This window comes from Oncorhynchus mykiss, chromosome 10 (assembly GCF_057628025.1).
Source record: "Oncorhynchus mykiss isolate SJ-2025 chromosome 10, ASM5762802v1, whole genome shotgun sequence".
In the NCBI taxonomy this organism is placed as follows: Eukaryota; Metazoa; Chordata; class Actinopteri; order Salmoniformes; family Salmonidae; genus Oncorhynchus; species Oncorhynchus mykiss.
In genome coordinates, this window is record NC_143031.1 from 40,076,661 (window position 1) to 40,089,196 (window position 12,536).

The window sequence follows — 12,536 nt, forward strand, 5'->3', positions numbered from 1 at the left end:
ATGTCACTATTCCATTTTTTTTGTGCGTGCCATGTTACCTATACCTAAATCCGCCACCGTGTGCAGGTGTACATTTAGCAGCTGTAGGCGTTGATTTGACGTGTGCAGGACTGCTTACAGTCGTTTATTTAGCACGTTAGACCGCCTGCAAGCACATTTGCACGTGCTTATTTGACGCGGGTAGGCGTTAACTTAGTACGTGAACAATTTAGCGCCTGCACCTGCTTACTTTACACGCGTAGCATTAAAAATATTGCGATTTGACCACGTTCTTTAAGAACCAAACGGCGTTCCATACATTTGACAGCTAACCTTTTTTGGACAGCCCTGGGTCTCCTCATCTAGCGATCCCACAAAGGATAGCTACAAACTAAAACAAAATGAAAAAGTAATTTGGATAAAACATACTACACCAGTCTCTAGATATGTTAATTCATTTAGATATTTGTTTTTATGGCCTTACTCCCATCATATCCTTTGAATATATGGCATGGGCACAGAGTGACCAGTGGCAGTAACTAAATATAACTGACTGTAAAAGCCCATAACATAACTGAAATACTTTATTAAATTCAGCTCAAACAAATTATGACATAAGCTTCATTTTATTTTTTCAAGGATGAAAACAGAAACTGTGTTCACAGAATGGTAACCACATGCAATACAAAAATATGAATTTTTACATGACATAAAAAACATGAATTGACCCATTCAAAAAGAAATGTACAGTATTTTTACAGTATTTGTACATGAAAAAATATAAAGATATATACATCTGTAATAGGGGAGCAGTACCTATTTCAAAATGCGATGTATTGTACATATAAAATGTTTGTACAAATATTAAAAATTAATTAGCTGTACATTAAATAATGTATCTACATGTATATCTTACATACCATTGATATCATCAATACATTTACTGCAGTCTTTCACTAAATCAACCCTATATGTTCCAATACAATACACTCACTTACACTCACAAACACACTAATACAAGCACACCAACTGAAGCTGACCATCACTAACGGAATACACACAAGCACATGTGATCATGTTTAAGGAGTAAATTATACGACACTTTTGTGCCAGGTTCCTGTTCTATTTTTTGGGTGCTGTAAATTCATCTACTATACTACTTGACTTGATATACCTCTCTACAGCGCTCCCAGGCTGAGAGAAGGCATCCCTGCTTCTCTGTGGCTCCCTCTTATGCATTTTAATAATCAGAGCACTCACTTCATTATCAAATACCTTCAGTCCTAAATAACCAACATGATTCCATTCCCAGTGTGTAGTGAGATGAGAGGAAGATCACATTGCATGCTGACACCTCTTAGCTGTGGTTTCAACAGATTTATCCTTCATTTATGCAATGAGCTGTTTTCAAATGTATGGTTTCATCAGATTCTACTCAGACAAGCAACACAGAGACATGAGTCAATTCAATCATGCTCTCGCAACTCCTGAGACCTTTCAAACTTCATGGAACAAAAACATAAACACTGAATATTATTACTCAAAATAGGAACCAACAACTAAAAGTAAAAGTTTGTATCTTATCATTTTTTCTCCTGTTGAAATAATGTGAACAGGTCATGTGCAGGAGGCAGACAGAGGGCAGCACGGTGACAGTGTCGCAGTGCATGTCATCAAAAAACTGCAGAGAGCTGAAGGGTAAGAGTCAAGAGGCAGTTGGATTACATCACTCAAGCAGCCCGAAGCTTCAAGACCACAATGAGAAAAGAGGAGGGAGTGAATGCAGTGGTCCATTTAGGATAAGAGTCACAAACATTGTTTTGGTCCAGCAAGTGTCTGGGTTGCATCGTCTGGGAGCCCCCAGTAGGAAGAACCATATCACAGCAGCACAGAGAGGAGGGAGAGCAGGGCAGGCTGCAGATGGAGCAGAGCACAGCAGAGCAGCCGTCAGCTACCGGGCTCATACCAGAGCACACCGGTCAGTCTCAGAACAGACACCACAAGCCAGTTATTCACAAGCCTCAGATAGTCCAAAAAGCAACAGTAGAAAAAAATGAAGGCAATATGTTTTGAGACGAAGGAAGGAAAGTTGAGGGGAGGTAGCGAAGCACTACCCGCAGCCTCCTCAGTCCAGCACCCTTCTCTCCCACACAACCAGACACTACAGTTTAATAGACATGGAAGATCAGGCTGTGGGTTAGTGGAAGCCGTGTCTGTATCAGGCAGAGTCAATGCTTTGATCAATCCTAAAAGTTAAGGATTTCAGGAGCATGCAAGGCAGACCCAGGCTTTGTTTGTTTTGCATTGCTTATATTTCATAGTGACGGCTACAACCTATGTTAGGAAGAGAGAAAACAGAGAGAGAGAGAACAAATGAAACATGGAGGTTAGAGGCTGTTAGTGAAAATATAATAACAGGTTAAAATTAAGAGAATGATTTGAGAAGAAGACCGGTGCAGTAGAAGAGACAGGTAAATACTTCAACATGAAACAAGGGCCCAGATTTCTGCACCACAGGAATCTCAAATGAGCCTTCTCATCACAAAAACCTCTTTCAGGATTTACAAGTCCATGCAGTGTCCCAACAGACCATTGCAAACACCATGCAAGCTGGTAAACTCTTCTCTTCCCATTCAAGCACTGGCATGCTATGCAGTCTCAATTTGTTGAGGCATCATTACTGATAGTGTTGGCAAATGACAGCTTGTTTGAAAACAAACATAAGACCAGTAGCTAGCTCCACTAGCAGAGAGTTGTTAAACTGGTAGGGGCTGTTACTGGACAAGTAGTTAATGTGTAGAGAAGACTCCACCCATGAGCCTTTGAGTGACAGACGTGCAGTATGTAGCGAATGAGGAAGTTACAGAGCGCGAGCAGGAGAGAGATGGCAGGAGATGAGTGAAGGTGCAGAGACAAATCTGGACCAGGTACTGTACACCTAACATCTGAGAAGAAAGGGGTAGGGAGGTGTATGGGTACAGAGCAGGTCAGGAAAATGTCCAGGAAAGGGAGGGACAATGCTTTTAAACAGAAAAGTGCACTCACAGTCACATCCTGGAGGAGAAAGTTTGGGAAACAGAAGATAAAACAGAAAATTCCCTTAGCGTCACATATAATGGTTAATTTCTAAATGCTTCACCATTAGAAACCACAGTCACTCATATTACAGTGGTCAACGTATCTGTAATGGACCGTCAAGAGGGTATGTGGCTCATGACAATAAACTACGACCAAGAGTCAACTCGGTCATCCCCTGCCTAGTCCCCATCAGTTTGACATCAGTGGCCCTAAAACCGCACAGCAATCTGGGGGCCATCCTTTACATGCCTTCAGCTGAACCTCTTTGTTTCATACACAAGTCCATTCCAGATGAGTCAGAACCCAGTTAGGGGTCAGAGTGCATGACAGGGCGGGCAGGCATGTCCTACACCCATACCTACACCTCTAGGATACATACTCTGCAGACTTCCAGAAGTGTCCAGGGTGGGACAGTCTCCGGTTGAGTTTGGGCAGCTTCTCCAGCATGTCTGCCAGTTGGGTGAAGGTGGGCCGCTCCCTCAGGTCGTAGGCCCAGCAGGCAGACAGGATTTCCTGCACAGACAGGAAGGATTAACGTCATCACTTCATGCCAACACAATGCAGAGATGTATCCTGTAGTCAGCTTTAATTTCTTCTCTACTCTATCAAGGTCATCCCTTAAAAAGATAGCATTAGCATGAGCAAATACCCTCACTTACCCTGCTAGGATTAAGAAAGATGCAATTCCCCCCCAGAAAGTATGGGCATAGATTTCCGCATGATTACACCACAACGTGATCTGGCACCAGAGCATGTGAGCGGAGGTAAGCGTTTGGAAATCCCGCTCATGCTTTCGGGATATGTGTCTTTTCAGATTCCACAATGATTCTTTAGTTGTGGACACTACATCACCACACTCCCTCTCTTGCTCTTGGTCCTCATCTTTATAAGTCACCTTGATTTAGCACCTGTGTGTTCAATCAGTTTCTTTATGAAAATATTTTGTTAACTCCATGACAGTAGCTAAAGCAAGGGGCTATAGCAGCACACAAGTACACTACAAATGCATGCTGGACCGGGCGTGTCCTGAGCTCGTGAAGTGAGCGCTACTGGAACGAAATTGGGGCGGGCGAGAAGGCCTACGCTCCAGCCATTAGGAATCTCGCACCGGGCTCCAGTCAAATTGGGCACGCTCCCCTCCAGCTCCGCTCACATAAGTGCTTCCCCCCTCCACTCACCGTGACCTCCTTGCCCAGGTTGATCTCTGCCAGGACCTTCTTGATGCCCTCACCGCTCCCCACCTGCCAGATGGTAGCCTCCACAGGCTGGTTGATGATAGGCCAGTCCCTGGCTTGGAGCTCGTACCAAATGGTGCTAAAAGGGGGCAACCAGCAATATGGTCATTCCCCAGAGCCAGTTAACTGTAAAGTGAAGCAGTCTCAAGGAGAAACTATTCTGCTATTAATGATAAAGAAAAGGTACTTCAGAATCTGCTTAGAGAGCGTACCCAAAGGCATAGACGTCTGCAGCGTTGGAGAAGGGCAGGCGGTCCTCGTTGTTTCCAGGGCTCATCCTGCGTACGATTTCTGGCGCCAGGTAACAGATCCAGCCATGTGGAAGCTTCAGCTCGTTGTCTCGCCTGTGATAGAAAACACACACACGCGCATGCACACACACACACAATAAGAAACCACTGTTAGGAGAACACAGACCCACCGAGCATCCACCAGCTGAGATGATAGCTGTAGGAACCAATATGCAGAGTCCATACCTCCCCTCCTGAACCACTCCAGAGATCCCAAACAGGCCGAAGTCTGTAATAATCACTTTATTGGTGTCATGAAAGACGTTCTTTGACTTCAAGTCCTTGTGGACAATGCCTTTGGCATGCAGGTAGCCCATTCCCTGTGTGGATTAAAGTAATAAGGACATACAGTAAATATATATTACACATACTGTTTTTGTCAACATTACCCATCTCTACCTGTACAAATCTGAAAGGACCGAACAAGAGTAGAAGTTCACCTTTACAATTTCTTGAGCGATTTGCCTCGTCTTGTTTATATCCAGTGTGTTTTTGGTGTCCCGAACCACAGAGTATAGTGTCCTCCCTTTACAGAAACTGGAGAAAAACATTTGAATGAACAAATGGAACTAAACAAGTAAACAACAGCTATGGTGGACTGAATATGCCAAAGAGATATTCATTTGGGATGTAAGTTAACCCCTCCCCCTACCTGGTGATGATGGCGAGGTGGGGCGGGGCCATGCAGGCCCCCATGAAGAGGACCACGTTCTCGTGACGGGTCTGTCTGTAGTTCATCACCTCCTTCTTAAACAGCTTCAGGTGGTCCTGGTTGTTCCCATCTATCTCCAGCAGCCGGATAGCCACCTCGCCATGCCAACGCCCCTTATGCACCTTTCCCCAACGGCCCTGGAGTGAAGGAGGGAGTGATTTAATGACACTTTCAGAAACAGACATTCAATGGGTTTGAATAGAAAACACTGATAGTTTCATGCATATGTAGCTTGATCATTGAAAATGTTCTCTCCAGTGAAAACAGCACGTTCTATTGCCCTCTCACCTTCCCAATGAGCTCTCCCAGGTCCAGCTGTTCGAAGGGAATGTCCCACTCCTGCAGGTAGACGCTGGTCTGGCTGGCCTTACGAGAGATGGGGCCTTTCCAGCGACCACCCCGTGAACTGGGCAGGTCATCCAACTCATCACCATCACACTCACCGTCCGAACCACCATTCATCCCACTCCCATCGTCATCGTCATCTTCCTCATCATCATCCTCCTCCTCCTCCTCTACTGGATCTGGGTCTATCTCAGGTTCAACCTCCTCCTCCTCCTCTTCCTCCTGTAAGACATTCATGCATGGCCAATGTTTTTGATTTTGGGCATGTGTCTGCACATATGTTACAGTTACTTTACACACACACACACAGTTTCTACCTCTCCATCCTCATCCTCAGCCAGTTCAGCGTGCATGTCATCTGCTGGTTCAGTCTCACTGTTGGGACAGTCACAATGTCAGAGTGTTCTGAGTGTTGCACCATTAAAACACTATTGATAAATGAAATAGACAGGCGAGCCTTACACTGTGTCTTGGAGGGCTTCAGAGTGCAAAGTAGTGGAACTGGACACATCTGGGAGAAAATAATACAAATATTCAGTATGAAATAAAACTGCTCTCATAGCCAAACTTGCATCCCTCATGTAGTTTCTTTGCCCACTTATATTGGCCCCTTGCCTTAGCAATGTGTTGACAACCACAACCACTACAATATGATAAGACATGCAATTCAGAAACTCCCCAGCAGGTGGCACAGAGACCCATCTCCACATGAGATAATGCAGTCTGAATATCACACAGCAAAACACATTGTTCCAAGGCATTCACAAATGCACAACTTGGTCATATAATCCACTAAACCCGTGAGAACATGCAGGAGATAGACAGAGCTGACAGGGTTGGTTGTGGCTGAGGATGTGGGCAGGAGTGAGCGCCGCCCAACAGTGTCTGGGACTGTACCGTAAACTCACCAGGGAAGATAAACTGCTGTCTATGCTGAAAGTAGCAGGCAGCTTAGGGAAAAGAGAGGGAAGAACCAACAAGCATGGAGAGGAGAGAAGGACTCTGGGTTAGAGTAGCCATTAAAACAACCCTAGTCACACCCACCCACCCACAGGAGTTCCTCTGTGTTAGTGGTATTAATGAAGAGAGGGAGAGAGAGGGAGGTCGACCACTGCTGCCCGGCCATTCCATTCCAAGTCTAGCATTCACTAAACAGAAAATGTGACTCAGGGAGTCATTCTGTGTAATGAAGAACACAATGCAAGCATGCACCTTGATAGTTGGAGAATGGTGGCTTAACTGTGTGCAGTGGACATGCTTCTGTGGTTGTTTATATAGCCGTGTGTATGTATATTCATGTGTGTGTTTGTGTGTGAGAGCGGTGATTGTGTGTATTCATATAAGGGTGTGTGTGAGTGACGGTCAGGGACCTACCTGGGAAGTGGAAGCGGTTTTCCCGGTGGACCTTGGGCGAGGGGTTGGGGGGCGGGGTGGCACTGGGAGGGTTCTGGAAGGGGGCAGGGGAGGAGGGTGTGGAGGAGGTGGTGGAGGACGGGTTACTGCTGGAGTCCAACTGGTTCAGCACAGGAGGGTGATCCTGAGAGAAGGAGAACAAATACACACGGATCAGAGTCAATAACACACTTGTCTGTCCTAACAGCATCATGCACATAATTATCATCAAAGCTGTGATGTAATATCTAAGCAGGTGTGATTGGTTGTACCTTTTTGGTGATGGCCTTTGGTAGTGTGCCAAACTGCGGTGCTTCCAAAGGCCGGTCCACAGGGTTGTTGATGTCAGACGGCACAGACTCAGTCCTCCGGATTTTGGTGACTGGAAAGAAGAAATTGGGGTCATAACCCTCATACTTGTTGAATCTATGTAGGCCCTTTAATGAACTATGGATGAACATTTAGCAGGTTGACGTTTATTGGGATGAGTCTTGTCCTGGAGGTAGAACTAAGTGATTTTCTGTTAGATGTGCCAGCTGCAAAGTCAAAATTGTCTATATTGTAAAGATTTATGAAAACAAAATTGAGCTTTTTTTGTTCTTAATTTAAGGTTAGAGGTGGGCATTATTGTTATCATTGCAGTTAAGGTTAGGTTTAAAATCAGATTTATTGACCCGTCTGCAGAGCTGCCTCCAGTACAGGAGTCATCCCAAGAAATACTAACCTGCGAAAATGTGTGGTGTGGAAGGCTTACTTGGCAGAAAGGAGATTCTGCAGGAGGGAGATTCTTTAGTACACTTATTATGGCACTTTAACCTGCAGACAGGAAACAACCAATCAGAGAACAGCAACAGAAAAACGAACCACCAAAAGAGGATGAAGTTGTATTTTACTGAATTGTACAGACACTCAACCGAACTCCAGAACATCTCAGAGAGCCTCCCCGTCCCTATCACTTCACTCACCTGCAGTGTTTACACTTCACCCCAAACATCATGTTCTTCTGACACACCTGACACGTCTGGGACAGCCACGACTTGGTGGAAAACCTGCACACAGAATCATCAATTGCTTAAACCATCAATAGTGTTTTGCTATATCTACTGCAGATTGAAAGTATATTTCATATTTTCATCATGGCAGTTTGAGGCTTAAAGGTGTAGTCAGCAACCTGTGGGTGACGGCCAGGCCTATGTCTCTCCTCACTGCCTGCGGGGAACCGCGGCGTAACCCCATGTTATCTGGAGAGAGACAGAGATGTCAAACACTAGGAGTGAAACGTAAACCTGACAGAGGAGGATGTGTCTAAACATTGAGTATTAGCGCAAAAACTGCAAATGTTCTATGAAGTTTAGAGGCTAGTATCAAAATGAAATGAGTGGTGTTCAGGGAAATGCTCAATTCTGGTTCTTTTCCCGAACTTCCCGGTTGGAAGACTCCTGGAAGTTCCCAGAATTGTTCAACCCTACCACTTGCTACAGTATGTGCCAAAACCAATGAAAAACATTTACTGTTTATTTTACAAGTTAGAACAAATGTAAGTGAGACCTATTGACATCGTTTCGGTAGGTGAATCCCCTACACATAAATCATTATGGAAAGATACTGACACAAAAGCACACACACACTCACTCATCACACACACTGTCAACACACATACTCACTTGGTCAACAGACACACTCACACGGTCAACAGACACACACTCACTCGGTCAACACCCAACACACTCGCCCAACACCCAACACACTCGCTCAACACCCAACACACTCGCTCAACACACACACACTCACACGCTCAACACACACTCACACGCTCAACACACACACACTCACTCACTCGGTCAACACACACACTCACTCACTCGGTCAACACACACACACACTCACTCACTCACTTCCTCAACACACACACACACACACACACACTCACTCACTTCCTAAACACACACACACACACACACACACACACACTCACTCACTCGCTCAACACTCACTCACTTACTCGCTCAACACACACACTCACTCACTCGCTCAACACACACACACTCACTCGCAACACACACTCACTCACTCGCTCAACACACACACCCACTCGCTCAACACACACACACACACACACACACACACACACACCCACTCGCTCAACACACACACACACACACCCAGTCGCTCACCACTCACTCACACACCCACTCACTCAACACACACACACACTCACTCGCTCACTCACTCACTCAACACCCACTCACTCACACACCCACTCGCTCAACACACACACACACTCACTCGCTCACTCGCTCGCTCACTCGCTCACTCGCTCACTCACTCACTCACTCACTCGCTCACTCGCTCACTCACTCACTCACTCGCTCACTCGCTCAACACACACACAATCACTCACTCAGTCAGTCACTCTCAAAGACACAAATTTGTGGGAGTATTAGACTTATCTCTAAGCTGTGAAATGAAGTGGAGGAGTAATGTCATCTATACAAGCGATGGGGTCAGAGAACGCTCCCCCACATCACAGCCTTCAGATGGAACAACCCCAGCAATCTACCGACTGAAACACACACTGCCTCTGAGCCAAACTGGGATGGCTACTGTGGCCCTACAGCCAGTTACTGGAAAATAAATATATTTCTTTACAAAGAGCACACATAGACAAAGGGTCCATTCTATCAGAGTAGTTTACCATGCACTTACCAATCTACTCAAAGGAAGATTCCTTACATATGGCCTAAGTGGGGAAAGTAGACGTGTGTGAACTCACTCTTGAGGTGGGATGAATGCTCCTCCATCAGGGTAGGGGTGCCAGGTAGGGTGTAGGGGGCAGTGGCGGGGGCAGGGGTTGAAGCACCGGGAGTGCGGGCAGACAGGTGGGGGGAACGGGAGGGTGAGTCCTCACAGCCATTCCCATTGATCTGAACGTTGAGGAACAACTTATTCTGCTTTGCACACCTGAGGGGAAAAAATAACACACTGGGACGTCAGTACAGTGGCCCACTGCTGCCCTCACACCCTCATCTCAACACAGTCAACACTGGATTACTCAATGACAATCCCAAATGGGCCACCATACAGATCACCAAAGACAATAATTTAATGGCTATCCTGTACCAGCTATGTTATGCAAGTGGCAGAGAGGAGAGGAGCGAGGCAGATGGGGAAGGAGGGAGACATTAGCAGCAGGTCTTGGCACATGGCAGACTCAGCCACAACCTACACCACAGCAGAGCACAGGCCAAAGGGCTGAACGTCCTCTGCCTGGCACTGGGTCAGGAATGCAGAGTGCTGATCCAGCAGCAGGCAGCCCCACTGCCTTCCTGCCTGCTCTCTCTGGGCTCTATACACAGTGGAAAAGGCCTGTGCCTCCCTATGCCCCCGGTCACACTCATCAGTGTCCTCACATGATAGGTCGGTGTTCATACGGTCTACTTCTATATAAAGTATATAGTCTATGTATGTATCATTAAGCTATATTATCAGTCCTGTTTAAATACTTCCATCTAGTCAGGTTCCATTCATTACGGCTGTGCTTTTCATCACTAATGCTACAGTGCCTTGCAAAAATATTCACCCGCTTTGGCATTTTTCCTATTTTGTTGCACAAAATAGTCCAAATTGGTGAAGTTAAATTATTTGTAAAAATGTATAACGGAAAAGTGGTATGTGCATATGTAGTGGCCAGAAAAAAAGCCATTGCTTAAAGAAAAAAAGAAGCAAACACATTTGGTACTCGCCAAAAGGCATGTGGGAGACTCCAAACATATGGAAGAAGGTATTCTGGTTAGATGACACTAAAATTGAGCTTTCTGGCCATCAAGGAAACCGCTATGTCTGGCGCAAATCCAACACCTCTCATCACCCCGAGAACACCATCCCCAGTGAAGCATGGTGGTGGCAGCATCATGCTGTGGGGATGTTTTTCATCGGCAGGGACTGTGAAACTGGTCAGATTTGAAGAAATTACGGTTGGCGCTAAATACAGAGAAAGTCTTGAGGGAAACCCGTTTCAGTCTTTGAGACTGGGATGGAGGTTCACCTTCCAGCAGGACAATGACCCTAAGCATACTGCTGAAGCAAAACTTGAGTGGTTTAAGGGGAAGCATTTCAATGTTTTGCAATGGTCTAGTCAAAGCCCAGACCTCAATCCAATTGAGAATCTGTGTTATAACTTAAAGATTGCTGTAGACCAGCGGAACCCATCCAACTTGAAGGAGCTGCAGCAGTTTTGCCTTGGAGAATGGGCAAAAATCCCAGTGGCTAGATGTGCCAAGCTTATAGAGACATACCCCAAGAGACTTGCAGCTGTAATTGCTGCAAAAGGTGTCTCTACAAAGTCTAGACTTTTTTATTGGGGGGGGGGGGGGGGGGGTGAATAGTTATGCACGCTCAAGTTTTTAAAATAGGAAAAATGCCAAATGGGGGTGAATACTTTCGCACGCCATTGTACATTTACAAATGAACAGGATATTATGGATATGTGTTAGTACTGTATGCGTATCTATGTCTGTGTGGGAAAAGTGTGTGTGTATTTCTGTGTCTTGTCCTCTGAGAATCATGCCTTAGAAATGACTCAATCTCAGGGAATCTGTGGGGGATTAGCTCTGGCCTTATACTGAACACATTAAGGCAGCAACGGGCAGGATGTGGTGTGTGTGTGTGTGAGTGAAAAGCCCTGTGCTTCAGTTGTAACATCATAATAAGGAAGGACAGAAGTGTGTCCCATATACAAACCGGTTCCAAGATTTTGAGCATTGTGGAAAACTGCCCAGACACTGGTCATGATGACCTCACATGCGTTGCCAAGCAAAATAATCTTTCAGAAATCTCTTGTCGAGTGGGCCACTATGATTACTGTCAAATGGACTGGATCAGTTGAAATTCTGTGCCTCCAACAACACTGTCAGACAGCATAACCCTTTACTCTAGGTCATAATGGACTGGAACTCTCACAAAGCATGGGGGGCAGGAAGTGACCTACTTGTTGGTGGGCGGCTCCTCGATGCGGTTCCCCAGCTGGGACTCGTGACTCTTGCTGCGGGTCAGGGTGATGTTGGGCAGGAGGTGCATCACCTTGCGGGAGGGCGGCGGCGGGGTGCATGGGGGCTTCAGCCTGTGGCGCCTCTTGGAGGGCGGGGTGATGGGCGGGGTGGAGGTGTGGCCATAGAGTCGCCCCTGATGGGCAGCGGAGAGGGGGAAGGGGTCTGTGAAGGGGCTGTCAGCATAAATGTACGCCCCATGGGCCTCGGGACCGGGCATTGCAGACACGGAGCCGAACCGGGTTTGGGCACAGGCGGTGCAGGGGGTGGGGGGAGTGGATGGGGTGGTGGGGGGCCGGGCTAAGGGAGAGGGGCTATGGGGGCGCATCGGACCCCCCATCCCCCCCATCAGCTGGTCGGCAGGCAGCAGCAGAGAGCCACTGTCTCGCCGGGTGGGCTCAGAGAACCAGAGTCCCCCATCCTCTCTCAGCTCCCCATCTGTAGGGGAGACACAGAACAG

At 46.5% G+C, this 12,536-nt stretch overlaps 1 protein-coding gene across 4 annotated transcripts in view; it reads right to left on the reverse strand.

The window, feature by feature from the left end:
- Positions 1 to 586: 586 nt before the first annotated feature.
- The window catches only part of ksr1a (kinase suppressor of ras 1a), a 56,676-nt gene continuing 44,726 nt past the window's right edge, over positions 587 to 12,536 (reverse strand). The window contains exons 4-20 of one of the 4 annotated variants that reach the window (XM_090186605.1): positions 12,019 to 12,514; positions 9,805 to 9,992; positions 8,203 to 8,272; positions 7,997 to 8,080; positions 7,786 to 7,847; positions 7,304 to 7,413; positions 7,014 to 7,176; positions 6,548 to 6,589; positions 6,102 to 6,150; positions 5,957 to 6,014; positions 5,583 to 5,861; positions 5,235 to 5,431; positions 5,023 to 5,119; positions 4,769 to 4,902; positions 4,505 to 4,636; positions 4,236 to 4,371; positions 587 to 3,570 (exon numbers count right to left, since the gene is read on the reverse strand). In XM_090186605.1, coding sequence (XP_090042731.1) covers positions 3,424 to 3,570; positions 4,236 to 4,371; positions 4,505 to 4,636; positions 4,769 to 4,902; positions 5,023 to 5,119; positions 5,235 to 5,431; positions 5,583 to 5,861; positions 5,957 to 6,014; positions 6,102 to 6,150; positions 6,548 to 6,589; positions 7,014 to 7,176; positions 7,304 to 7,413; positions 7,786 to 7,847; positions 7,997 to 8,080; positions 8,203 to 8,272; positions 9,805 to 9,992; positions 12,019 to 12,514 — 2,444 coding nt within the window. In that variant the 3' untranslated portion in view covers positions 587 to 3,423. Of the gene's footprint in view, positions 3,571 to 4,235; positions 4,372 to 4,504; positions 4,637 to 4,768; positions 4,903 to 5,022; positions 5,120 to 5,234; positions 5,432 to 5,582; positions 5,862 to 5,956; positions 6,015 to 6,101; positions 6,151 to 6,547; positions 6,590 to 7,013; positions 7,177 to 7,303; positions 7,414 to 7,755; positions 7,848 to 7,996; positions 8,081 to 8,202; positions 8,273 to 9,804; positions 9,993 to 12,018; positions 12,515 to 12,536 lie in introns of all 4 variants that reach the window. The other 3 variants (XM_090186604.1, XM_090186607.1, XM_090186606.1) reach the window with 3 other exon arrangements.